The 25,908-nt window shown below is 51.1% G+C and overlaps 2 protein-coding genes across 6 annotated transcripts in view; both read left to right on the plus strand.

Annotated features, from left to right (window-relative positions):
* Positions 1-12,735, plus strand: IFNAR2 (interferon alpha and beta receptor subunit 2). Of its 2 annotated transcripts, XM_053933229.1 has the most exons (10): positions 1-113; positions 2,014-2,322; positions 3,502-3,598; positions 6,253-6,294; positions 6,581-6,710; positions 7,078-7,247; positions 8,571-8,743; positions 9,002-9,164; positions 9,844-9,962; positions 11,298-12,735. In XM_053933229.1, exons 3-10 carry the CDS (start codon positions 3,556-3,558, stop codon positions 11,952-11,954), a joined length of 1,497 nt encoding a protein of 498 aa, XP_053789204.1. In that variant the 5' UTR covers positions 1-113; positions 2,014-2,322; positions 3,502-3,555; the 3' UTR covers positions 11,955-12,735. The 2 variants fall into 2 exon arrangements, with proteins under 2 accessions (XP_053789204.1, XP_053789213.1); XM_053933238.1 differs by lacking the exon at positions 6,253-6,294.
* The window catches only part of IL10RB (interleukin 10 receptor subunit beta), a 16,556-nt gene continuing 3,370 nt past the window's right edge, over positions 12,723-25,908 (plus strand). Inside the window, exons 1-8 of one of the 4 annotated variants that reach the window (XM_053933223.1) lie at positions 12,812-13,523; positions 13,839-13,873; positions 15,236-15,359; positions 17,370-17,539; positions 19,307-19,494; positions 21,504-21,654; positions 21,880-22,037; positions 23,937-24,886. In XM_053933223.1, the coding sequence (XP_053789198.1) occupies positions 15,244-15,359; positions 17,370-17,539; positions 19,307-19,494; positions 21,504-21,654; positions 21,880-22,037; positions 23,937-24,149 (996 nt within the window). In that variant the 5' untranslated portion in view covers positions 12,812-13,523; positions 13,839-13,873; positions 15,236-15,243 and the 3' untranslated portion in view covers positions 24,150-24,886. Of the gene's footprint in view, positions 13,524-13,838; positions 13,874-15,235; positions 15,360-17,369; positions 17,540-19,306; positions 19,495-21,503; positions 21,655-21,879; positions 22,038-23,936; positions 24,887-25,908 lie in introns of those variants that run through there. The other 3 variants (XM_053933203.1, XM_053933215.1, XM_053933207.1) reach the window with 3 other exon arrangements.

Below are 25,908 nucleotides of genomic sequence, written 5' to 3' on the forward strand. Positions count from 1 at the left end.
CGCCGGCGAGCGCGGCAGCGCCGGGGATCGGGGCGGCGCCATGGGCAGCGATAAAGGGCGATAAGGAGCGATGAGGAGCCGGAGCGGACCCCGTGGGGAGTCCCCGCCGCGAGGTACGGCTGGAAGGTGGCGGTGCGCGCGCTGTCGTGTCCCCGCGAAGCCCCTGGGCGCGGCCGTGCGGTGACAATGGAGCGGTTCCCTGAGGCGAGCGGGGCCGCGCTCCCTCGGCCGGCTGAGGGGAGCCGGTCCGGGCCGCTGCCCGGCCGCTCCAGGCGATTCCTGGAGGGCTCCTCGAGTGCTGTGCTGGCGCCGCGTGGGGCCCGGGCCCGTGCGGCAACCCCTGAACCGCACACGGAGCCCCAAAAACCCCGCCGGGTTCGCCCTTGGCGGCGTCCCGCTCGCCGCACTGCCCCCGGCCGCAGCCTGGGAGGTGCCTGGGGATGGGTTCGGTGTGGGACTCGCACCCAGGCCTGGTGTCTGTGAGGAGCAGCGGCTGCCGTGGGCTCTGCAGCGCCCCTTGTCTCAGGCGAGGTTCGCTGTCCCCCGCTCAGGGGCAGATCCCAAATCCCCGGGGCTGGAAAAGCCCTCCCAGCCCAGGCAGTGCCAGCTGTGCCCCATGCCCACCTTGTCCCCAGCCCAGAGCTCTGAGTGCCACCTCCAGGGGACACCTGCAGGGATGGGCACTGCAAAGCTCCCTGGGCAGCCCCTGCCAAGGCCTGAGCAGCCTTTCCATGGGGAAATTCCTGCTGCTGGCCAAGCTGAGCCTGCCCTGGCCCAGCCTGAGGCTGTCTCCTCCCCAGCACTGTGGCAGCTCATGGGTAAAGGGCTGTTGGAAATGGCCTTGGGTTATTGAGGTTAAGTGATTTCCATATCATTAGGAGTGGTTTATCCAAAGTCTCGCAGCAGTTGAGGGTGGGAAAAATGCTGTAGGTACAGCGTGGTTCCCTGGCACGGCTGGATTCAGGATTTTACAGAGCTCCAAGGGTGCCAGGATGGTGCCAGGCTCTGCTCAGTGGTGCCAGTGGCAGGACAAGGAGCAATGGCCCGGAACTGAACCACAACAGTTCCAGCCCAGCCTGAGGAAGAACTTCCTTCCCTGGAGGGGCAGAGCCCTGCAAGAGCTGCCCAGGCAGGGGCTGGAGTCTCCCTCTCTGGAGACATCCCAAACCCCCTGGCCACGTTCCTGTGTCACTGCTGCAGGTGGCCCTGCCTGGGCAGTCTCAGAGGTCCCGTGCAGGCTCTGAACGTTCCTCTGCAGACATCCCTGCTGTCAGTCGGTCTCTCTGCCTCTCTCAGTATTCCCATAAGCTAATTTATGTAATTAAATAGACCATTTGCTTGTTCCAGGGAACTGGGGGAGAGTTTCTGAAATATGAGCCACTGACTTTCTAAACCTCAAAGCTGCCTTTTTTTTTTTTTTCTTTTCTGATTGGAAGCAAATATAACCCCATCCAGCCTGAACCTGAGAGCCACTAAACTGATCTCAGGGCTGGAGCTCCTCTGGAGCCAGGCTGGGAGAGCTGGGGGGGCTCACCTGGAGAGGAGAAGCTCCAGGGAGAGCTCAGAGCCCCTGGCAGGGCCTGAAGGGGCTCCAGGAGAGCTGCAGAGGGACTGGGGACAAGGCCTGGAGGGACAGGAGCCAGGGAATGGCTCCCAGTGCCAGAGGGCAGGGCTGGATGGGAGATTGGGAATTGTTCCCTGGCAGGGTGGGCAGGGGCTGGGATGGAATTGCCAGAGCAGCTGGGGCTGCCCCTGGATCCCTGGCAGTGCCCAGGCCAGGTTGGACACTGGGGCTGGAGCAGCCTGGCACAGTGGGAGGTGTCCCTGCCATGGCAGGGTGGGATGGGATGAGGTTTAGAGTCCCTCCAGCCCCTGCCAGTGTGGGATTCCAGCTGTGGCTGCTGTGCCAGCGTCCCCTGAGCTGTGGGAGCACTGGGGCTCCCGGGGATCTCCTGTGGGCACTGCCTGGCCTCAGGGCCTGCACTCACTGCTGTCTCCATGGCCTCTCCACAGGCACTGCTGCAGCTCTGAAGAGGAGGAGTAGCAAAAGCTCGTCACAGTTCTGGCAGAAATGGTTTTCCCCTGGAATCTCCAGTGATAGATCTGCAGAGGACATCCAGCTTTAGACAGCTGTGGAATCCTGGAGATGAACACATTTTATCACATTTTCTCAGGCTTTGGAAGGTGCTGAACAGATGAGCTGGCTTTGAGTATGCCTCGTGTAGGAGACTCCTTTGTTCAGCAGCCAGAGGCACACGGGGGCCTGCTGTGATTCCCAGAGTGGGATTGTTGTCCTGGCAGCATGGCCAGCAAGGATCCAAGGTACACACCACACATCCCTCTGGGCAGGGAGTGCTTTGGACAGGGCCTGCTGTGAACTGCAAGGGTTAACAGGGAAAGAAAATCATTTTAAAAGTGACTCCAGCATCCCCCAGGCTTTCTCCTGAAGGGAACACTTTGAACAGCCTGGAAAACCCCAGCCTGCAGGTGCAGCTGCTCTTTGGAATGACTTTTGCTTGAATGAAGTAATAAAGTGAGGGGGATAGAGCATTCCCTGAGGCTGTGGAATTGTCAGTTGCACAGAGCCAAGTTCCTAACATTTATCAGTGATTTCCTAACTCCTGCCAGAACTCTGAGCACAGGGAGATTGACATCTCAGATAAGGGGTTTTAGTTAATCTGAATTTAACAGATGACTTCTGTCCTGTGTTAATGTATGAATATACAGGGTTATATATGAATATATGAATATACAGAGTGTTCTCTGGCATGTTTTTAAACTGGTTGTTCTGCAGAGAAAACAATTCCAGTTGTATTTGCAAATAATGTTAAGTTAAAAAGCAGTTAATTTTTGTTAAACCTGAGGGGAAGATTCTTTAGAAATAGATATACCTTTGCCCAGCTAATTCAAAACCAGGTCCTGTGGATATTAATATTATAGGGATGTTAAATAGAGTAAAATATAACAGTGAAAAGAATTATTTTAATAGATCTTAAGCACAAAAATTGTAACATAAACTTAATAACTTCTTTATAATTAATTTTTTTAAGCTCCCTATTCATCTTTTCTCTTTCTGGAAATGTTTCTTACAATGGTGATGAGTATTTTTCAAACAAAGCCAAGTAAGGTTTGTTTCCATTGTATTAATGAAGTTGGAGTGAGTGGCATTGAATTTTCAGATACTATCTTAATGCAAAGTTAATATAAATAATCACACAGTGGTTTCTGCTTTATTTGAAGTGGTAGGAGCCCATTCCCTGTGGAAAAAGGGGAGTGCTGTTGCCAAGAAAATGGACAAAAATTGCCATAAAATGATAAAGATCAGTGTGTCCCCCCCCAGTAACTCTTCCAGTTACTCCCCCAGTGACCACTGCCCTCCCTCAGACACTGCAGAGTGTAAAACAACTGTGTACAGAAACCTTGGGTTACTCAAAAATCATTTACTAAGGTAATTTACTGTGATAATTTAGTGAAATGTGCTTGTTTTGCATGTATTTGTAGGAACGGAAGCAAAATGTTCCTTTTGCAAGCAGAGAGGTTTGTTTGTTAATCTCCATGAGAACCCCAATGGATGTGCCAGTGCCTCTCTGTCAGCTTGGTAAGTACCTGAACCTTTGGGTTAAAGAGCAGCATTAGGGAGCTCATCAGTTCATTAATAATCCTGCTGAGTTCATGAAGTAAGGAAGTCTGGGGGTCTGTGTGTCAGGATGACCCCAAGAGAGTAAAAGTCTTTTTTCTCCCAGCCCGAGCAGCCAAAGGAGGAGTCTGGAATGTGCAGGGTCGGCTTCTCAAGGCTGTTCATTTTCCCTTCTCTAGAACATTCTCTCTCTGCCCTGCTGAGCTCTGTCCAGCAGCTCAGCCATGGCATTCTGTCCTGGACTCCGACAAGAAACCATCCTGGTATTGTAGAACTCTCCCTGGAGTAATTCCCAGAGTCAGGATCTCCTGTGTTCCCCCTGCATGCTGCATTCTGTGCATAAACCAGGAGCAGGGCTGGAGCCCCTCTGGAGCTGGGGGGGCTCACCTGGAGAGGAGAAGCTCCAGGGAGAGCTCAGAGCCCCTGGCAGGGCCTGAAGGGGCTCCAGGAGAGCTGCAGAGGGACTGGGGACAAGGCCTGGAGGGACAGGAGCCAGGGAATGGCTCCCAGTGCCAGAGGGCAGGGCTGGATGGGAGATTGGGAATTGGGAATTGTTCCCTGGCAGGGTGGGCAGGGGCTGGGATGGAATTGCCAGAGCAGCTGGGGCTGCCCCTGGATCCCTGGCAGTGCCCAAGGCCAGGTTGGACACTGGGGCTGGAGCAGCCTGGCACAGTGGGAGGTGTCCCTGCCATGGCAGGGCTGGCACTGGGTGAGATTTAAGGTCCCTGCCAGTTCAGACCATTCCATGATTCCATGGTTCTGCCTCCCTGCACATCCAGGAACTCTCAGTTACATGTGAGGGTTTTTATTTTTCATGCTGAGTTTTCCCAGCACTCCTCAGTTTCTGGATCAGCAGGTGAAACAAGCACAGTTTGGCTGAGCTGTGCTTGTTGTGAGAAGAGGGTTTGTTAGGATCCTTGAATTCTGTAAAAAGGATCAGATCATCATCCCAGAACCCCAGACTGGTTTGAGATGGGAGGGACCTCACAGCCCACCCAGTGCCAGCCCTGCCATGGCAGGGCCACCTCCCACTGTGCCAGGCTGCTCCAAGCCCAGTGTCCAGCCTGGCCTTGGGCACTGCCAGGGCTGGTAGAAACTCCACATAGGCCAAGATGCTGAAGAAGATTCCCCACGCAGTTTCCAGACCATCTGTATTTCCCCAGGCTGAACCTTCCCAGTTACTTGTTCTAAGATATTTGTCTTGGCTGTGTCTCCTTTGTTTGAGTGTATCACAAACAGTTTTGCAACTGTTTGACTTCCTTTGCTGAACTTGTTTGTTGAAACAAAGTTCAGAGGCAATGGGGGCTCTGAACTGAAAGGAATTTGGTTTGTGTAGAGATGAGGCAGTGAAAAATCAAATAATGCTAACTGGAATACAGCAGCAGTTCAGCAGACACAAATTATTACAAATCTGAGCTTGTGTTCAGGTAATGATAGTTAAAATATTGCTTTATTTATCCCCACTGGATGTTTTTTTCCAAATGGGTGATTTCCTACCTGTCAAGAAATCCATTGTTCTACATTTAGTTGCAGTTAAACCCATTATTTGTGGATCTCCATAAAGATTATTTAAATTTTCTAATTCAAGGCCCAGATTTCTCTTTTCACAGTCATGGTGACTGTGGTACATCTTTTTAACACAACAGGCCAAGAACAAAGAGAGTTTTGTGGAAGATAAGGAACTCTCCAGATTTTCCCATGGAATTCGTGTAAAACAGAGAAGAAATGTGTTTGGAATTAAAGTAGTGACTGCTTTGGCCAACTGAGTGTGGGAATCAGCATCTGAGTCAGAGGCATGACCACAAAATGCCTTAAAGCAAGAACAGGAAGTTTCTCCTTGTTGCACTCAAAGCAGAAGGGAGGCTGAAGGGTTTTGAGAAAAAAAAAATTAGAAGAGTCAGAACAAAAAGTTCAAGTGTTTTGAAGCACTGTGAAAAGATGGGAGCAGTGAGAAGTTAGGCTGGTCAAGGAAAAGAAGCCTGGATGCAGAGAGACCCTGCATCACAGGTCACAGCCTCCTAGGGAGGTTTTACAGGAACATGTAGGGACCTCTGGAGAGGCAGGATTGCCCAGGGAAGCTGTGGCTGCCCCTGGATCCCTGGCAGTGCCCAAGGGCAGCTTGGAGCAGCCTGGCACAGAGGGAGGTGTCCCTGCCCATGGCATGGGTGCAATTGGGTGTTTTTTAAGGTCCCTTCCAACCCAAACCATTCTGGGATCCATGAGGGGTGGGTCAAGCAATAATGGAATATTTTCCCAGATCAGTTCTAAAATTCTTGGGATGGCTTGAAAAGGTGTTTGAAATACAGAGTCCTCTGAGACATGATTTGATGAGGACATCTTGGGTGTTTTTGCTGACACTGTGTCTTGAACCTCACATGGAGGGAGCAGCGTCGGGACCCAGGAGCCAGCTCCTCCTCAGAGCCCCAGGCTCATGGACACTTCTCCCAGGCTCTGGAGAAGGAGGGAAGTGTAGGAAAGTCTGGGAAGATGTGAAAGAAAGTAACAGTTCCACCTGGGAGTACTGGGTATGAGCCCAATTGTTGCACATGAATACTTGAAATAAAAGTCAGGTCCTGTGGATGCACCAATGCATTAATACAGAGTTTCATTTCCAGTGTGCCTCACCTTTCTGTCTACAGCTGTTTGCAGCCTGCCTGGTAAGAGTGTTACCATCTTTAAAATGCTTTTCCTAACACATTTCATGGCTTGCACATCCTCACCAGTCATCATTTTGGAGCTTCATGCTTGTTGGAGAAAGAGAAATGTACTCCATGTGCACAGCGCTGTGCATTGCTGTGTCTGTTGTGCTGAGCTCTCCCCTGTGGCTGCTTCTTGGGGCAAATCCTGAGCTGCTCTGAATGGGTTTATTTATTAGAATTGTTGCAAAGCTCAGAGTTGTTTGTTGGGGTTGGGTTTTTTTTATTATTATTTTTTCCTTTCTAGAAAGAATTTTGGAGGGGCTTCCCTACAACCTCCAGATGGACTCCCACAATTTCCAGCACATTTTGACCTGGCAGGCAGAACATGACCCAGCTGTGCCAGCATCCTACAACGTGCTGTACAGACACCGCAGGCAAGTCTCGCAAAATGAGGCACAAATTCTGCTTTTAAGGTTTATTGACCCAAAGAGGAGGGAGCTTTGCAGTGCCCATCCCTGCAGGTGTCCCCTGGAGGTGGCACTCAGAGCTCTGGGCTGGGGACAAGGTGGGCACGGGGCACAGCTGGCACTGCATGGGCTGGGAGGGCTTTTCCAGCCCCAGGGATCCTGGATTCTGTGAAAATAGTAAGGCTGAGGTTTTCTCTGTTTTTCTTGGTGTTTTCTTAGTTTTTCTGTTTGTTGTTGTTTTGTTGTTTTTTTTTTTTCTCCTGAGAAATGCCCTCCTCATACTCCCATGACTTCTCACATCAGAGAATTGAGAGTCTCTTGCTCTTTTGTGCAGGAGCCAGGGCTGGATGAGTGCTCGGCAGTGTTCAGGCATTGCCCAGCTCTCCTGTGAGCTGACAGAGGAGTTCAAGGACACATCCACTGAGTACTCTGCACTTGTTCAGAGCACTGGAGGAGCTCAGGTGCTCAATTCTTCTGTGCTGCGCTTCGTGCCGCTCACTGAGAGTAAGATCTCTCTCTGCATTTCTTCTTTTTGTAGTTTTCATTAGCAGCTGATGCCTGAATTATGTTCTGCTGCCTTTGCTGTAAGACTCCACACCGACTGGCTTGGTGGCTATTTGTATGTAGTGTTTCATATATCTGTTACAAAGCCTAAAGATAAGTTTCTAAAATGAGTAGTTCTGATTAGTAGTTCTGGTAAAGGAGCGAGGCTCTGGTTTTGAAATAAATGCATTATAAATGTAAAGGAAATACAGTTGTGCATTGACAAACACCAAGTAAAAATCTCCTGACTGTGTAAAGTACATAACTTAAAAAACAACATTGTTTTTGTGTGTTCAAATAGTGAATGTTGAGTCAAAAAAAGCCAAGTCTGCACCAGGTGTAGGGAAGAGATTGATTGTTTGTCCATCAATCTGCCCTTTTCCCTGCTGAAGATACTTGTCTTTATTGCCAGAGGTGGCTTCACCCTTGGCTCTGCTTAAAATGGAGTTTTGAGCTAACAGAGGCAGATACTGAGGAACAGCTGGAGATCTGTGGAGGATGAACTGGTGATGTTTCCCCTGAGCTCAGCAGAGGCAGCTGCTGTGTCCCCTTGCAGAGTCAGAAATGAGGGAACAAACACAGCTGCTGTGTCCCCTTGCAGAGTCAGAAATGAGGGAACACTGCAGGGAATGAGGGGAATGGGACAAGGAGAACTGAAGGAGAACATCCTGAGGAGGAGCCCTGCAGTCCCTGAGCAGCTGGTTTAATAAAAAGGACAGGACAAGGGGGGAGTGGCTTGCAGCTGAAGGAGGGCAGGGCTGGATGGGAGATTGGGAATTGTTCCCTGGCAGGGTGGGCAGGGGCTGGGATGGAATTGCCAGAGCAGCTGGGGCTGCCCCTGGATCCCTGGCAGTGCCCAAGGCCAGGTTGGACACTGGGGCTGGAGCAGCCTGGCACAGTGGAAGGTGTCCCTGCCATGGCAGGGGTGGCACTGGGTGGGCTCTGAGGTCCTTCCCAACCCAACCCATTCCAGGATTCCATTCTGTACTTTAACCTCAGCTTCAATCTCAGGTAAACACAAAGATCACATTTCTGTGAAGCTGGAGCAAAGCTTCTGTCCCCTTTCTGCTTCTTCCTTCCACTCCTTTCCCTTTGAAATCTGGCCATGTGGGAAATGATGATTTGGCTGTGGTAGTTAAATGTTGCAAGGCCTTGTGGATTTACAGCAGTGACCTCTCTGGAGTGTGCTGAGCCAGCTCTGTTTGAATCACAGAAATGGAATTGGTGCTGGATAAAGTGTGTATTTTTTTCATCATTTTTTTCCTCTTTCTTGTTTTCCAACAGCAATTCTGGGACCACCAGAAGTGAATATCACTTCCTGTCCAAACTGCATCAATGTCACCATAAAGCTGCCAGCCTCTCACTTCAGAGCCAAGGGGAAGCTGCTGTCCTTAATTGATATCTATGAAGAGCTGGATTATGACATCACACTGAAATCACAGGATGGAGAGCATAAGGTAGGGAAATTTGGGAATAGTTGTGCTTTAGCGGGGGAACACAGAGGGCATAAATGGCTCTGATGGTTAACAGGTTCCCAAAACCAAGTATGTGAATAGAAGCAAAAGGAAACATAAAAATAGATTGCTTAGAAGAAAAGAGAGAGCATGGCCAGCAGAATGTGAGCTTCCTTTCACTGCAGGGGGGCAGGTGTGGAGGGGTGAGCAGGGGCTCCTTTCAGCCAGTAACTGACTTCAAAACATTGTTTTTCATGGCAGAGGCCACGGCAGAGAACCACTGAAGAGGTGTTTAGTACTGTCATCGAGGAATTGTATCCCAGCAGGAATTACTGTGTGTCCGTGGGGGTCAGTGCATCCCTGAACAAGAATTCTGTCCCCTCCCCCTGGAAATGTGTCACCACGGACTCGGAGGCTCGGCAGGGTAAGGGAGCTGTGGGGCAGGGGGCTGGTCTGGGTGTGCAGTGTGTTCTTTTGGTGTAGGGACACTTCCAGTTCAGTCCTAAAAAACAAGTGATCACAGAATCATGGAATGTCCTGAGCAGAAGGGACCCCCAGGGATCCCCCAGTGCCAGACCCCCACCAAGCCCACCCTGGGCACCCCTGGCAGCGCTGTCCAAAGGCTCCTGGAGCTCTGGCAGCCTCGGGGCCGTGCCCATTCCCTGGGGAGCCTGGGCAGTGCCAGCAGCCTCTGGGGAAGAAGAGCCTTTCCCTAAAATCCAACCTAAATCACTCCTGACCCAGCTCCAGCTTCTCCCTGGGTGCTGTCCCTCAGAGCCTCACTGGCAGAGAGAAGCATTCCAAGAGAGAACCACTGTGGGTATTGAGGAGTGAAATATAAAACCCCACCGACTTTGGGGCAGCAGATCTCTTGGCAATCCCCTGAGCCATACAGATCTCCACTAACTCTGCAGAAAGATGGAGTCACTTCTTTTGTAACTCCTGATGCTAATTTGGGATTTGGTCTTGTTTTGAATTTGACTTTCACAGGTCCCTTCTAACCAAAATTATTGATGATCCCTAATAGCTGCTGTGACTGGGAGATCTGGAATGTGGTGGTGGGACACTTCTCCATGTGTGTTTATTTGAATTTTTCACTCCAGGGTATCATGAAGCTGCAGTGGCCGGTGCTCTCTGTGTTTCACTGATAATTGCTGCAGTCCTGAAGTGTGTGCACACAGCAGGTTTTATTTTCCCGAAGTTTTCCCTTCCTCAGACCTTGGTATGTAACAGCACTCGGATCTGCCCTTTCTGCCTGGCAGCAGGAAGTTTAACAGCTGGAATTTGCAATCTTGTGCTTTAGGTACAAGTTCTGTAAGAGCACAGAATGTTTGCATTTGCAGTTTACCTCAGTCAAAGGTGATCTCTGGGCTGCTAAGTTTTGCCTGATCTTCAGAACAAATCTTCAAAACCATTTCTTGCTATTTCTGTGACAAGATACTAACAGAGAGGATCGTCCCACCCTGCTCAGGGGGAACATCCAGGAATATTCCACCCAGTTCTGGTCCCCACAGGGCACAGAAGGTGTGGACAGGCTGGAGTGGGCCCAGAGCAGGGCCAGGGGTGAGCAGAGGACTGGAGAAGCTGTCCTGTGAGGAGAGACTGGAGGAGAAGTTGTTCCACTCTTTAATAATAATAAAATAATCTCTCTTGGACTTTTTCTGTGATCAAGCACAGAGGGAGCCAGTCCAGAGCCAGCTAATTTATTTCCATAGATTGAATTGCCACTAAATTTCAAGCAAAAAACATAAGATTTCTTGTTCCTATATTTTATCTCTTCTTGCTTGTTCTATTTTTTACAGTCTCAGACATTTAATTCTGTAGAGTTTTTCAGCACAAATGTTTTTCATTTTCTACAAACATACCCAGAGCAGATGGGTATCACTTTTTTCTAAGACTTTTTCCATGTTTCTGTCCTTTGCTATGTCATCACTCACATCCCAACAATTGCTGAACACATTACTAAGGACTAAGGTTTATTTATTTTTTATTGTCAACATGATGAATGCTTCAAATATTGAATAATCCTCTGAAGTGCAGAGGGAAGACAGGGCTTGGGATGTTAAAATGGTGAAGATTGCTTCAAAAGATAATTTCTAAAGGATGTGAAAATTGCTCAGCCATGATAGAGGTGACTGCAAGAGTTGAGAGAGTGACAAGACTCAGCTCACCCTGGGAGGGTGGGCAGGCCCTGGCACAGGTGCCCAGAGCAGCTGGGGCTGCCCCTGGATCCCTGGCAGTGCCCAAGGCCAGGCTGGACACTGGGGCTGGAGCAGCCTGGCACAGTGGGAGGTGTCCCTGCCGTGGCAGGGGATTGGAATGTGATGATCTTTTAAGATCCCTTCCCACTCAAACCATTCAGGGGTTCTGTGATGTTCAGCAGTGGAAAAGAAGGAATGATCCTAGATACCCTGAACTCTGCAGAAAAATCCCAAACTGGCACAGAGGGAACTATTTGTTTGACAGCCTCATGGCTGGAGGTTATTTTTTTTTTCATGGTGTTGTGTGCATATGTGCAAAAGTGGCTGAGTTGATTTAACTCCTTTTACTCTTCCAGGCATGCATCAGGAAGTTGGCCTACTCACCTTGGGTGTCCGAGTCAGAAACGCTGGCCTCTGTGGAGATCATCCCCAGAGAGGTGAAAAGCAAGGCCAGGGGCTGCAGAGGCAGTGCCAGCAGTGACACTGACAGCAGTGACACTGACAGCAGTGACAGTGACAGCAGTGCCCTGTGTGACCACAACTACGCCAGGCGGGAGAGGCTGGGCAGGGCCAGCGTCCCGCAGGGCTGTGACACCGCCAGCAGCCTGAGGCAGTACTCAGTGAGCAGCACCTGTGAGCACAGCAGCAGCCAGGCTGGGGACACGCCGGCCGAGCCCCAGGAGCGCCCTGAAGGGGACAGAGAGGCCAGGAGCGAGTTCCTGAGCCCTCTCTCTGGGGACAGCTGCCAGCCCCAGGGCAGCAGTGAGTGCTTCACCATCAGCCTGCACACGGTGCTGCTGGGAACCCTGGAGGATGTGCCAGCCCAGCAGGATGCAGGTGCCTGGCACTGTGCTCATGCTCTGCAGGAAAAGCTGCTGGAGGACACGGGAAGTGAGCAGGGAGCACCTTGTTCCGATGGCTTCCATGAGTGGCAAAACTGCTCCTCTTCCTCTGAGGAAAGCGACTCTTTGGACTCGGACACGGAGCAAGTAACGGGGTACATGAGGAGATGAAGAAGGGAGAACTGCTTTTACTCTATAACATAGGGACCAGCGTTGTCCAACTTTTATTTCTGGACTGAGCACAGAGATGTTGTCCTTTCATTAGCATGGTGTGAGTGTGGGCTCCTACAGAACGAGCTGGGGGCCTTCATCTGGAGAAGGATCCAAAGAGCCCTTAGAGCCCCTTCCTGTGCCTAAAGGGGCTCCAAAAGAGGGGCTTTGGACAAGGGATGGAAGGACAGGACAAGAGGGAATGGCTTCAAACTGACAAGAGGGCAGTTTTGTTTTAGAAATTGTTCCCTGTGAAGGTGGGTAGAGACAATTTCCAAGGCCTGGAGGGACAGGAGCCAGGGAATGGCTCCCAGTGCCAGAGGGCAGGGCTGGATGGGAGATTGGGAATCGGGAATTGTTCCCTGGCAGGGTGGGCAGGGGCTGGGATGGAATTGCCAGAGCAGCTGGGGCTGCCCCTGGATCCCTGGCAGTGCCCAAGGCCAGGTTGGACACTGGGGCTGGAGCAGCCTGGCACAATGGAAGGCTGCTCTCCCAACCAGACCACTTTAACAATTTTTTAAAATTCTTTATCTCTGTCACTGGATTTTTGGAAGCCTGTTCTGCTGGCTGGGTGCTCTATTTGTGCAGAGAACGCTGATCAAGTGGAACAATGGGGGCAGAGACAGGAACACTCAGCTGACGAAAGAGTGGATCGAGGCATTAACACACTTCCCCAATTTATTTTTATATCATTTTTGTACGATTACTGATTCCTATTAAAATATTTTTATGACATTTAAAATCCCCGCTCTGAGCAGCCCAAAGTGTTTGAGGCGGGGGAGGGTACAGAGCCGGCGTATGAGGGGGCCGGCGTGTGAGGCGGCCCGGCCCGCCCTGTGGGGAAGCGGAAAGGCTCGGGGTGCCGGGGCTCCCGGTGTGGGGAAGCGGAAAGGCTCGGGGTGCCGGGGCTCCCGGTGCCCGGCCCGCCTTGTGGGGAAGCGGAAGGGTTCGGGGTGCCGAGGCTCCCGGTGCCCGCTCCGCCCTGTGGAGGAGCAGAAAGGCTCGGCGTGTCGGGGCTCCCGGTGCCCGGCCCGCCCTGTGGGGAAGCGGAAGGGTTCGGGTGCCCGCTCCGCCCTGTGGAGGAGCAGAAGGGCTCGGGGTGCCGGGATCCCGGTGTGGGGAAGCGGAAGGGTTCGGGGTGCCGAGGCTCCCGGTGCCCGCTCCGCCCTGTGGGGAAGCGGAAAGGCTCGGGGTGCCGAGGCTCCCGGTGTGGGGAAGCGGAAGGGTTCGGGTGCCCGCTCCGCCCTGTGGAGGAGCAGAAAGGCTCGGGGTGCCGAGGCTCCTGGTGCCCGCTCCGCCCTGTGGGGAAGCGGAAGGGTTCGGGTGCCCGCTCTGCCCTGTGGAGGAGCAGAAAGGCTCGGGGTGCCGAGGCTCCCGGTGCCCGCTCCGCCCCGTGGGGAAGCGGAAGGGCTCGTGGTGCCGGGGCCGCCCCGCTCCCGCTGCCATGGCGCGGCCGCCCCGCCGCGGCTGAGGGAGCCGCCATGGCCGCGGCGCTGCGGGCCGCGCTCTGCGGCGGGCTGCTGCTCTGCGGTGAGTCCGCCGGGGAGGGACGGGGCGGGACGGGGAGAGCTCCCGGTGCCGCCTGGCCGCGGGCACGGCGGGCGGCGGTGCCCTCACGGGGAGCGGCAGCGAGGGGCGCCTGAGGCGGCGGCGCCTCCGCGCTGCCCCGAGCCCGGCGCGGCTCCTCGGGGGCGGTGAGGAACCGAGCGGCCCCTGGAGGTGGCACTCAGAGCTCTGGGCTGGGGACAAGGTGGGCACGGGGCACAGCTGGCACTGCCTGGGCTGGGAGGGCTGGGCACAAACCTGAAACCCCAGAAGTATTTCCTCATCTCTTTGGATCCACAGTGCCCAGTGAAGCGATTTACCTGGAGGCTTCTCAGGTAGGCAGCACTGTGAGGGAAGTGAGCCTGGCAAGGAAATGTGGTTTTCCCTGGGAATTTGCCTGCCTGCCTCAGACCTCATCCACAGAGCAGGGAGAGTGCTCCAAGAGAAATAAGAGGGACTTTGGACAAGGGATGGAATGCCAGGAGAAAGGGGAGTGGCTCCCAGTGCCAGAGAGCAGGGCTGGATGGGAGATTGGGAATTGGGAATTGTTCCCTGGCAGGGTGGGCAGGGGCTGGGATGGAATTGCCAGAGCAGCTGGGGCTGCCCCTGGATCCCTGGCAGTGCCCAAGGCCAGGTTGGACCCTGGGGCTGGAGCAGCCTGGCACAGTGGGAGGTGTCCCTGCCATGGCAGGGTGGCACTGGGTGGGCTCTGAGGTCCCTCCCAGCCCAAACCAGTGTGGGATTTGAACTTCTGTGTTTGTGATGTGCACTGTGTTTGATTTATTTGTTGGGTGCAAGGGTAACACTGCAGGACCAGAGCCTGGAACAGGTTTTGTTTAAGCCCGGTTCAGATTTTAAACTCTTGCCTGCCAGAGGGGGGTCACTGACACAGGAATTTCATTAATTTCTGCATCAGCTGAGGCACAGCTCAGGGGTGATTAGGGGCTGCTAGGGTGACCTTAAAGGTCTCTTCCAGCCCTGAAGATTCTGCAAACCACAGGCGTGGAAAATGTGTTATTTCTCTTAGAGCCTGTCATCAGGTGTGACTCCTGTGGCATTTAAGCGCTGCTCTGCTCTGTCAGGGTTTGTTTGCATTGCTCATTTGTGGTGCAGTAATGGGCTGGAATCTTTGCTATTTTAGCCTCAATACCTTCAATTATGTAAGAATAAATCATAACAGTAATGGGCTTTTCATTGATACTTTACACTAGCTTAGGGTTTCTTTGATTCAGTTCCAAGAAAGGAGAATAGCTGGGGTTTTGCCCCTTGTGAATAATACTGACTAATTATAGTTAATTCCATTTAATTATATGTAGCAGCTCACTTACCTTCAGAGTTGCTTCTGGTTTATCTCTGTTTATCAGTCCCCACGCCCTTGCTATTCCCACAGTGCTGCTGGAGCACTGCTTAGGAAAACTGGGCTTTGACAATCTCAGGGAGAGTTCACACCCTGAGTGCTGGGCAGCTCAGTCATGCACAAGAAACCTTGGTGTCACAAGCACTTACTGGAAGTCACTGGTGCCAGTAATTTGTTCTGTTGCATAAGGAGGCAGGAGAGGCATCAGGATTTAAATGAATTTAATTGGGCTCAGTTTTTGAATAAGCACCTAAGGCAAGGCAGAGGCTGCATTTAGATTTTGGATGAGTGACAAGTGCTGGAGCAAACACTGAAATGTTGGTTCTGCTTCCTCCCACAGTTTCTGGAATGGTCCCAGAGCCCCAGAACGTGAGAATTACTTCAGTCAATCTTCACAGCACCTTGCAGTGGGATGCACCAAGGTTCCCCAGAGGGAACCTCACCTACACTGTCCGGTCCAAGAGGTGGGGCTGGGCTGGGCTGGCTTTCATTCACCTCCTGCAGCTCTGTGTGCTTGGGATTTGTGTCCTTTGCAGAGCACAGTCTGTCCCTTTATTTCAGGGACTTTGCTGTCCCAGGAGCTGTCCCTTTATTTCAGCTTGTGAGAGGCTTGTGCTGAGCTGAAGGACAGGGCAGAGGCATTTCCTGGGCATTCACACCCAAGGCAGCTTTGTCCTGTTTGTTTTGGAAGCACAAACACATTCTGACATTGGGTGTCACTGGCTCTGTGTGTGGTTTTTCTCTTCTGTGATTGAAGAGACCTGGTTGTGCTGTGTGTTTGCCCTTCCCTGATCTCTCAGATGCTCCCATCCCATCCCATCCCATCCCATCCCATCCCATCCCATCCCATCCCATCCCATCCCACCCCTGCCATGGCAGGGACACCTCCCACTGTGCCAGGCTGCTCCAGCCCCAGTGTCCAACCTGGCCTTGGGCACTGCCAGGGATCCAGGGGCAGCCCCAGCTGCTCTGGCAATTCCATCCCAGCCCCTGCCCACCCTGCCAGGGAACAATTCCCAATTCCCAATCTCCCATCCAGCCCTGCCCTCTGGCACTGGGAGCCATTCCCTGGCTCCTGGCACTCTCTGCCCATATAAAAGTTCTCCCTTTTCTTTAGAAGCCCCTCCAGGCACTGGAAGGAGCTCTAAGCCTTGCCCAGAGCCTTCTCTTCATGCTTAGTTGAGAGGAGATTTTTCTGGGTTCTGAAGCCATGGTCCCTTGATCAGCACATTTCTGGGCAGGCTTTTGATGCAAAGCAGAAAGAATAAAACCTATTAAATATCATCCATTAAATCATGTATTGATCAAGGCCAGGCTGGACACTGGGGCTGGAGCAGCCTGGCACAGTGGGAGGTGTCCCTGCCATGGCAGGGGTGGCACTGGGTGGGCTCTGAGGTCCCTCCAACCCAAACCTTCTGTGGTTCTGTTCCATAAGCAGTTCCTGCTCACTTCCCAGCCCTGTTTTTCTCTGGCTTTTCCCGTGTGCAAATCCTGGGGACAGCTCTGAGCAGAGTCCCAGTGGGACAGCAGTGCCCTGCCGTGGCACTGGCTGAGTGTTTGCTGGCTCCTCTGAACTCCTGCCTGCTGAATGCAGTGCTGTGACCCTACCAGGACATGGGCATTTTTTACAGAAGTAGGATTTTAACCCCTAAGTTTATCCTGGATTTATAGATGTGATTTATTAAAGAAATATGGATATTGACCTAGCACTGATCTATCAGTTTGAAGTTAGAAAGTGTATGTTCATTGCGGCGCCGGGCAGCGTGCGGGACAGCTCCCAAATACACACTGCACCTTTCCAATGATTACAGAGTCCTTTTATCCACACCAGAATTGAATACCCAAAACACAAATACATATTCATCATTTAGTACATCCCATTCCTCGCTTCGTATGCTAATCATTCCCAAAGCTATTAGGCAAGTGTAGCTTGTTCCTTGAAATGGGTCGGTGGTCCCTTTCATGGGGAGGGGTCCCAAAATGAGGAAGTAAATGAAGTCTTCCTCATTCTGACCTTTCTACCTTTTCAATGCAAGTATGACAAATGAACCTTGGTAGAACTCCCATTCCCTGTCCTCAATTGGTTTCAGAACAGAGGAGGCCCACGATTGTCTCATGTTCCCAAAAGCTGTTTGTCAGTTTCTATATTCTTCATTATAAACCCAGCTAACTAAACATTGTGTTGACAAGCAATCAATTTTTAGTTAACTACTAACTCTTAACTTCATCAAGGCCTACTTACAAAATCCCTTTATTTTAATTAACTCTAGTAAGGCTTATCTCTAACTAAAATCTTAGCTCCTCTAAAATCTCTAAATCCCTTAAAGTTTATGTTTCAGATGGGTGTAAAATCCCTAGCGTGCGTCTTACACCCGTTTTTGTGTCCGCCAGTGCTAACTGCTCCCACTGACAGCTTTGCTGCCTTAAAGCCATTTAGCCAGTTGGAATCACCCGTCTGTTTCTGTTCCCTGCAGCATTTACTACCCTGGGGACACCTACGAGACGCTGAGGACGGGGCTGAGGCTGCCCTGGTGTGACGTGTCCTCGCTGTCGCCCTACGGCAGCTACGTGCTGCAGCTGCGGGCCGAGGCAGGAGAGCTGCACTCCCCCTGGGTCACCCTCACCTTCAAGCCCATGGATGACAGTGAGCCTTTCCCCGTTCTTCCCAAAAAGTGCTGCCTGCTCCGGGAGAGGAGCTAGGGGGTGCAGGGTGTTTTATCCTTTCATTATGTTGGGCTGCTCATGGCTTCCTTTTCCTGCCTCTGACGAGGTCGGGATTGAAGGCGCTCGAGATGCTTTTTCACATTCAGGCTTAGATGTTTAATTTCTCTTATCTGTGTTACAGTCTAACAAGCACTGAGTTCTGCAGTATTTCACTGACAGGGTACAAAATGGCTCACTCTCTCTCTCTGCAAGGCCTTTTAAGGATAAACTGTCCAATTAACAAATGGCACCTCAATTATTTTCACTTTTAACCCAACACCCAACCACCCGTGCCCACCATGGGGACTTTTTGATCCAATTGCACAAAACCCCCCAAAGCCATGGAGAAGGAGGTGAAGAAGAAGGAGCAGCCTCCACCCTAAAACCTCCACCTTGCTTTCTGTCCATTCCTGCATTCCAAACCCTTCAACTCTGAGTTTGCCACCCTGTGCTATCACACACTTCTATTCTAACTCCACATCTATCATCTCAGTTTTATTATTGAATTTTGGAAGCTTCTCCAGGGCCTCAGGTCAGTGCAGTGTTCTCCTGGGGTCAGTGCCTGGCAGCACAGAAAGTCTGGAATTCCCAGCACCCAGGGTTCCTACAACATTGAACTACAAAATCTTTGTTGTAACAGAAAGCAGAGTTAGGTTCACTGTCATGGTATTGATTACCTCTTTGGAGGAGATTTTCAAACAAAGCATCATTTTAGCTTAAAATAAGGCACATTTCTATTTTCTGTTTTATAATTTAATAACATTTTATCATTAATTACATAATTTAATACATTTAATTACATTGAAAATCTTAGTTGTAACACTGGCAGAAAGCAGATTTAGGTTCTCTGTCATGGTATTGATCACCTCTTTGGAGGAGATTTTCAAACAAAGCATAATCTTCTCTTAAAATAAGGAACATTTCTATTTTCTGTTTTATAATTTAATAACATTTTGTCATTAATTACATAGAACTATAAAATCTTAGTTGTAACACTGGCAGAAAGCAGATTTAGGTTCAGTGTTATGGTTTTGATCACCTCTTTGGAGGAGATTTTCAAACAAAGCATAATTTTCTCTTAAAATAAGGAACATTTCTATTTCCCAGCTAGGGAGAAGTTGTCTTCAAGGAGCCAGACTTCCTGTATATCTAAATAAATTCAGTTACTTCCTTATTCATTTCTTTGCCAGATAAAAAGCTAAATTTCTATTTTTTCTAACTTAAAAAAAAAAAAAACATTCTCACAGAGAAAGGTTAATTTTCAGCCAAGAAATCTTGATTGCACAAGGCAGAAATAATTCAAATGTTTTCATTTTTCAGGCTGATCATAACCAAAGCCCCCCAATAAAACACTTTTCTAGAGGGTCTGCTCAGGACAGACAGATGCTGTGGCAGTTTGGCCCAGAAGGAGAAGTGAGCGATAGCCATGGAAATGGTCCTTCCTCTCCTGGAGCCACCACAGCTGGCAAAAGGGAACTGAGTTCATTTCGAGGGTGTGGGAACAGAGCTGCCTTGGTTCCTGGTGTTTAACTGCAAAAACAAAATCAACGTCCAGGGCGGTTCTGTGAGGAAAGCACTAATTTATGCCTGACCCAGGGGGAAGAAATCACTTCCTTCTACTGTGTGATTTAAAAGGTGACTTCTGGGCTGGGTGCAAATGTCCAGCTGAAGCTGAATCCCCTCCTGTCCTGTTCTGTGCCTTGTGCAGCCAGCATTGGCCCCCCTGAGGTGAGGCTGAAGTCGGAGTCCGGGGCCCTGCACGTGGATGTCTCGGGGCCCTTTGCGGAGCACGAGCAGGACAGGTGGCCCCTGAGGCTCTACTACGGCTCCTGGAGGTACAGGATCCTCTACTGGAAGAAGGGCAGCAGAGACACAGAGCTGGCCTCTGCTTCCTGGGTATGCTGCTTCCCTGCTTCATCTCAGCTTGGCCTGGAAAACGCTGCCCTGGGAACGTCCTGGGAGATCCTGGAGGCTCTGGCACAGGCTGGAGCCCCTCTGGAGCCAGGCTGGGAGAGCTGGGGGGGCTCACCTGGAGAGGAGAAGCTCCAGGGAGAGCTCAGAGCCCCTGGCAGGGCCTGAAGGGGCTCCAGGAGAGCTGCAGAGGGACTGGGGACAAGGCCTGGAGGGACAGGAGCCAGGGAATGGCTCCCAGTGCCAGAGGGCAGGGCTGGATGGGAGATTGGGAATCTCCCTGGTAGGGTGGGCAGGGGCTGGGATGGAATTGCCAGAGCAGCTGGGGCTGCCCCTGGATCCCTGGCAGTGCCCAAGGCCAGCTTGGACACTGGGGCTGGAGCAGCCTGGCACAGTGGGAGGTGTCCCTGCCATGGCAGGGGTGGGAATGGGTGGGATTTAAGGTCCTTCCCAAACCAAACCAGTCTGGGATTCTGTGATTTCAAGAGTAAAAATGGATCTCTACTAATTACTAATTACAGTTAATCAAGTCTGTTCACTACAGCTGGGACTCAGAGTAAATGCAGGAGTTGTGCAGTTACACAGCAGCATGGACAGAATTTTCTCTTTCCATAACTATCAATAACCCTGTGTTTTTTCCCCCTCAGTGGGATTTTGGGCTTTTTACCCCCAAAAATATCTAAAAATAGGTAAAGCTTTTATTCACTGTGGCCACCTGCAGCTCTGCAGTTTGTGTCCACTGCAGTTCCCTTTCTCCCTCTCAGGGCCAGCCTCTTCCACAGGCAGTTGTGCTCCTCCATGCACAGTGCATGGAGAAAGATCATTAATAATGTATTAATTAGAGCATTTTGGCCTCTGTTTCAGGCAAACAGGAAGCCTCTGGGCAGCAGACCCCAGTGCCAGTTACTGAGTGCTTTGTACATCAGTGCAGATTTACATCACGGAGTCCAGCAGGAGTAATCCTGATTTGTGTCTGCTACCTGCACAGTGCTTTGCCACTCGGTTCCAGAGCCCAGGGCTCACCATTTCCCACCCTGCAGCCTGGTCTGCCACTCCCAGCCTCCCGAGGGCTGCAGGTATTCCTGCCCCCGGGCTGCACTCTGCATTCACCAGAGGAGCAGAGCTGCACTTGGAGTCCCTGCCTGCAGCACTTCCAGCTGCAAGTCTGGGCCATTCCCCAGGGAGCAGAGAGGCAGCAGGCAGAGCCTGGCTAACTCCACAGCTTATTTGTGAGTGGCTGCTTGCTCCAGGATTGGAACCTGCCTGGAGAGTCTCCTGTTCCTCTTGAGGGATGCTCTGCAGTTACAGGGGCATAACTGCTCCTGAACAGCAAATTCAGCTGCTCAGCCACCTCACAGCTCCCAGAAATATTTTCTTTCTTTCTTTTTTTTTTTTGGTTTTGTCTAGATGACAGATCACAGAATCACAGAGTTGGGAAGGTTGGAAGAGCCCTCTGTGGTCATCAGTTCCAGCCATTAACCCAGCAGCCCGTGTTCACCACTAACCCCTGTCCCCAAGTGCCACATCTACACATTTTTAACACTTCCAGGGGTGGGCACTGCACCATTGCTCTGGGCAGCCTATTCCAGGGCTCGACAGCTTTTTCAGTGAATTTTTTTTCCTAATATCCAATCTAAAGCTCCACTGGCACAACCTGAGGCCTTTTCCTCTTGTGCTGTTCCTCCATCCCACTTGCTTCCTCTGCAGTTAGATGGTGTTTGTGTGTAACTGTGCTCCTAGCTGATCTCATTTGCTTGGATGACAGTCTCTGGCTGCCACCAGATCTCATTTATCATCCCTCATTAGCCTAAAACTTCGTTAGTGCTGCTGGAAACAGCCCAAAGCTCAGTGCTGTGGATGGTTGTACGGTTGTACAGTGGTTGTGACTGTAATTCAGCACAGTTGTAATTGTAATTGTAATTCCTTGGCTCTTCCTTAGCTAACTGCACAGCTGAGTCGCTGATGTCACACTTCCTGTGTTTTTGTGTTTGCAGGTAGCTCAGGTGGACACCAGGCACAGCTCAGAGATCCTGGCCCAGCTGGAGCCATGGACAGTTTATTGTGTGCGAGTGCAGGCGCTGATTCCCGAGTGGAACAAGGCAGGGCAGCTGAGCAGGGAGCTCTGTGAGCAGACAACCCACAACGGTAACCTGGCAGCTGGGGCATCGTGGGCCCACACTGGGAGGGACCTCACGGGCACCCAGTGCCACCCTGCCATGGCAGGGACACCTCCCCCTGTGCCAGGCTGCTCCAGCCCCAGTGTCCAGCCTGGCCTTGGGCACATTCCACAGAGAAAGGCAATCCTTTGAGAATAATCGCTCAGAAGTGAATAATGAGGGTTCTAATTGGCTTTTTCCTTGTCTCTGGCAGGTGTAACCCCTGTGTGGATAATCGTGACTGTTCTGGTGGGGTCCATGCTGGTCGTGGGCACAGCTGCCATCGTTTGTTTCTTCTCCAGTTTTTATCTGTACAGACTCTCCAAACATGTTTTCTGCCCATCCTACATTTTCCCACAACACTTGAAAGAGGTTTGTTTCCTGACTAACACTAAAAACTTGAAAGAGGTTTGTTTCCTGACTAAAATTGGCCTTTCCAGCAGAGCCACTTGTTTTTTCAAGGCTCTCAGTGCCAAAACATTTAGAGCTTCTTTTATTTTGCCTCCTCTCACTGGCACCTGATGGTCAGTGACCTGTAATTTGTAATCACCAGCTTTTTATGGCTCAGAAACAGGATGGGTTTGTTGATTTTGAACCGAGAGAGTACCAGGTGTCAACTTCAGTTCCTCATTTAGCCAGTAAGCAACAGAAATCTCTGTCTCTCCTGCCTCCTTTTAGACTTAAACCAGCTCCTTTTTTCTCCTGCAGCAAAGTGCTGCCACAAGTGTAATCACGAGTTTTAACTTCAGGAAAGTGGCCGAGGAAGGAAGCTGGGCTAGATCAGCTGTACCAGAGCAGCCTGGGCTATGGAAGGTGTCCCTGGCCATGGCAGGGACAGGGTGGGAAGGGCTTTGGAGTCTCATCCAACCCAAACCATTCTGGGAATCTGTGATTCTATGGAGTCTGAAAATTCCAGCTCAAAGGAGAGCAGTGACAGCAGCCATTGCTGATGTGGACCCACTGCCCCTGTCACACAGCCAGAAGACAAAGAGGCTGCAGCAGGATCCCTTCCCAGAAACAAGGATGCACAAAAAGCTCCTGTACCAGCCTGTGCTCTCCTGAGTGCCTGCAGTTCCTCTGGGGCTTTCATTTTCACTCACTCAGAGCTCAGCACCCCCGGGTTTGCCGCTGATTTTGGCTCCTGCTTTAGGTTGAACATGTGCTCAGCACGAGGAGTGTCATGGAATCACAGAATCCCAACTGGGTTGGGATGGGAGGGACCCTAAAGCCCAGCCAGTGCCACCCCTGCCATGGCAGGGACACCTCCCACTGTGCCAGGCTGCTCCAGCCCCAGTGTCCAACCTGCCTTGGGCACTGCCAGGGATCCAGGGGCAGCCCCAGCTGCTCTGGCAATTCCATCCCAGCCCCTGCCCACCCTGCCAGGGAACAATTCCCAATTCCCAATCTCCCATCCAGCCTCGAGGCTCCTTTGCTCCAGGTGTCTCTAAGGACAGGGAGAGCTTTGGGCTGGTGCTGTCCCAGGAATCAAAGGGCAGCTGTGCCTTCCTAAAATGTGCTTTGGCCAAGGCAGTGCTTTCACTAGGGGGATGTTTCAATGGCAGGGTTGGGCCACAACATTCCCAATGCCAGTTTGGTAGAAAAGGGTGTGATAGTGAGGATATTTGTGCTGATTTTTGTATCTGCAGTGCCCAGCACTCCTGGCAGAGCAGCTGGTTTCTCATTCCAGATTCAGTTCAGAATTGTTTCATCTGAGGGCACCAGGATGAGCAGAGGGATGGAGCAGCTCTGTTGGAAAGGCTGGGAAAGCTGGGATTGCTCAGCCTGGGGAAGGAAAGGCTCTGGGGCGACCCCAGTGTGGCCTTGCAGGGCCTGAAGGGTTCCAGGAGAGCTGCAGAGGGACTGGGGACAAGGAATGGAGGGACAGGAGCCAGGGAATGGCTCCCACTGCCAGAGGGAAGGGTTCTTGACAAATCTCTCTTCCCCTACAGCCCAGTTACCATTTAGTGCTTGTTCCCAGTCAAAACTGTTTGGTTTTTGGTTTTTTTTTTTTTTTTTTTCCAAGTTTCTGTCCCCAACAAGACTCTGAGCCCTGGGGTTATTCTTGAAAGGCACTTCCCTCTTGTACCCAAGCTTGGAACAGGATTTTAGGGAGGATATGACACTGTTGGCCCTGTGGGACTTGTAAAGCCTGGGAAATCCACTTGATGTGTGCAGAACAATCCCAGTGCTGTTTAATAATCCCCGTGTTTCTGAGCAAACGGGATGGGACAGCTGGAGAGACCTAATCCTCACTTCCTCTTTGTTTCCCAGTTTCTGAGCAAACCTCCCAGTGCTCCACAGCCTTTCCCTCCCCTTCCACGAGAAGAGCTGCTGGTTTACAACGAGCTGACAGTGATTTCAGAGCAATCCCAAACCCTCAGTGAAGGGAGTGGGGATGAGGCCAGCGGGACACCAGAGCTCCCTCAGGACTCTGCACAAGGAGACTCCGACTCAGGAGTGGGAGCAGCCTCGGGAAAAGCCTAAATACCCTCCTCATTCTTCTTGGAAAAGGAGAAGCAAATGGACTTTTGGGTTTATCTCATTGCTGTTCTCCAGCAGGAAAAATCCACAGACAAGCACGGGGTCACAGACTTTTGACAGAATAATTTTATTTTTTTTAAGTACAAGAAACTTGGCTCTAAATGAGGAATTAAAAGATCCATAACTTTTGCCACTGTTGGTTGTGGCTCCCTGAGGAGTTGTAGCAATTCCGGCACTGATTATGACACTAAAAAGGAAATGTCATATTTATATATAATACTAATTAATTTAACTTTGATGAACTATTTATTGCAAAAACTAATCAAAATGTTTATAAAAGAAAATAGTATTTTGTAAGGAAAGACCTGATCTGGTTTATTTCTTTCTAATGAGAAATGATGTGTTTTTAAGGATATCCCCGTTGGCATCATCTTTATATGGAATTTATTCTTCCCTGATGCAAAATTGTGAAGTTTTTAGGGTGGGATGAACTGATGGCTGTGGGAAACTTGGCAGCTGAAGTGGGAGTTAAATTAGGTTCATTTTAATTATCTGCTGATGTGTATTCTTAATTCTAAAAATCCAGGGAGCTGTGACTCCAAGCCCAGCCTCACCTGCACAGGGGGGTAAAGGCTGTACCCAGCACTGGGGCAGAAGTGGGACCTTTGCAGGGGCATTGACTGGGTTTGTGTTATTGCATCAAAGTGGGAGTGAGAAATTAAATTCTGTCACCAAAAGGAGCCTTCCAGGAGTGAAGTTGTGTCATCTCAGCCTTATGTGGGAATTGCAGAGTTTTGGGGGTGGATGTTTGTTACCTGATGTGTAAATATCTCCTTTTTGGGAGTGGTTGCAGGCAGAAATCGGGAATTGATTCCATCAGTTTTCATCTCCCAGCTCTCCTCAGAGGAGGCTCAGGGGGGAGCTTGTGGCTCTGCACAGCTCCTGCCAGGAGGGGACAGCCAGGACAGGGCTCAGAAAAAGGGACAGGAGGAGAGGGAACGGCCTCAGGCTGGGCCAGGGCAGGCTCAGCTTGGCCAGCAGCAGGAATTTCCCCATGGAAAGGCTGCTCAGGCCTTGGCAGGGGCTGCCCAGGGAGCTTTGCAGTGCCCATCCCTGCAGGTGTCCCCTGGAGGTGGCACTCAGAGCTCTGGGCTGGGGACAAGGTGGGCACGGGGCACAGCTGGCACTGCCTGGGCTGGGAGGGCTTTTCCAGCCCCGGGGATTTGGGGATTCTGGGATTCTATGGAGTCTGTATCTGGTTTTTCTGCACTTTTTAACTTTGGTCATCTTCTGCTTTCATGGGGAATATGGGATTCATGGAATTGGTTTTTTTTTCAAGGTATTTTGTTTAACTGGTGCTTTTCTGCACCTCTCCCCAAGGCTGCTCTGGGAATGCTGATCCTGTGTCTGGATCACCACTCCAAGGAACAAGCCCAGCTCCCTGTGTGTTCCCTGTCCCTCCTCCCACAGCATCAGCTTCTTTATAAATTTTCTCTCCACCCTGTTTTCCCTTTTATTTTGGCTTTTAGAGTGGCAAAATGCCCGCTGCACGTGGAGCTGAGGAGGGGCTGGAGATCCCTGCCTTTCCCTCAGTGCTCCTGGAGCCACTTTCCCCTGTCCAGCAGCTGCTGTGCCCAGGAGGCAGCGAGTTCCCGTCAGTGGCAGGAATCCATCGGCGCTTGTGCGGGCTGTCGCGATGGTTCTTCTCACCGATCCCAAAAGTGCAAACAGGCAAACAGCAGGGGACTGTCAGTTAATCACA

The sequence above is a fragment of the Vidua chalybeata genome, chromosome 2, assembly GCF_026979565.1.
Source record: "Vidua chalybeata isolate OUT-0048 chromosome 2, bVidCha1 merged haplotype, whole genome shotgun sequence".
Lineage (NCBI taxonomy): Eukaryota > Metazoa > Chordata > Aves > Passeriformes > Viduidae > Vidua > Vidua chalybeata.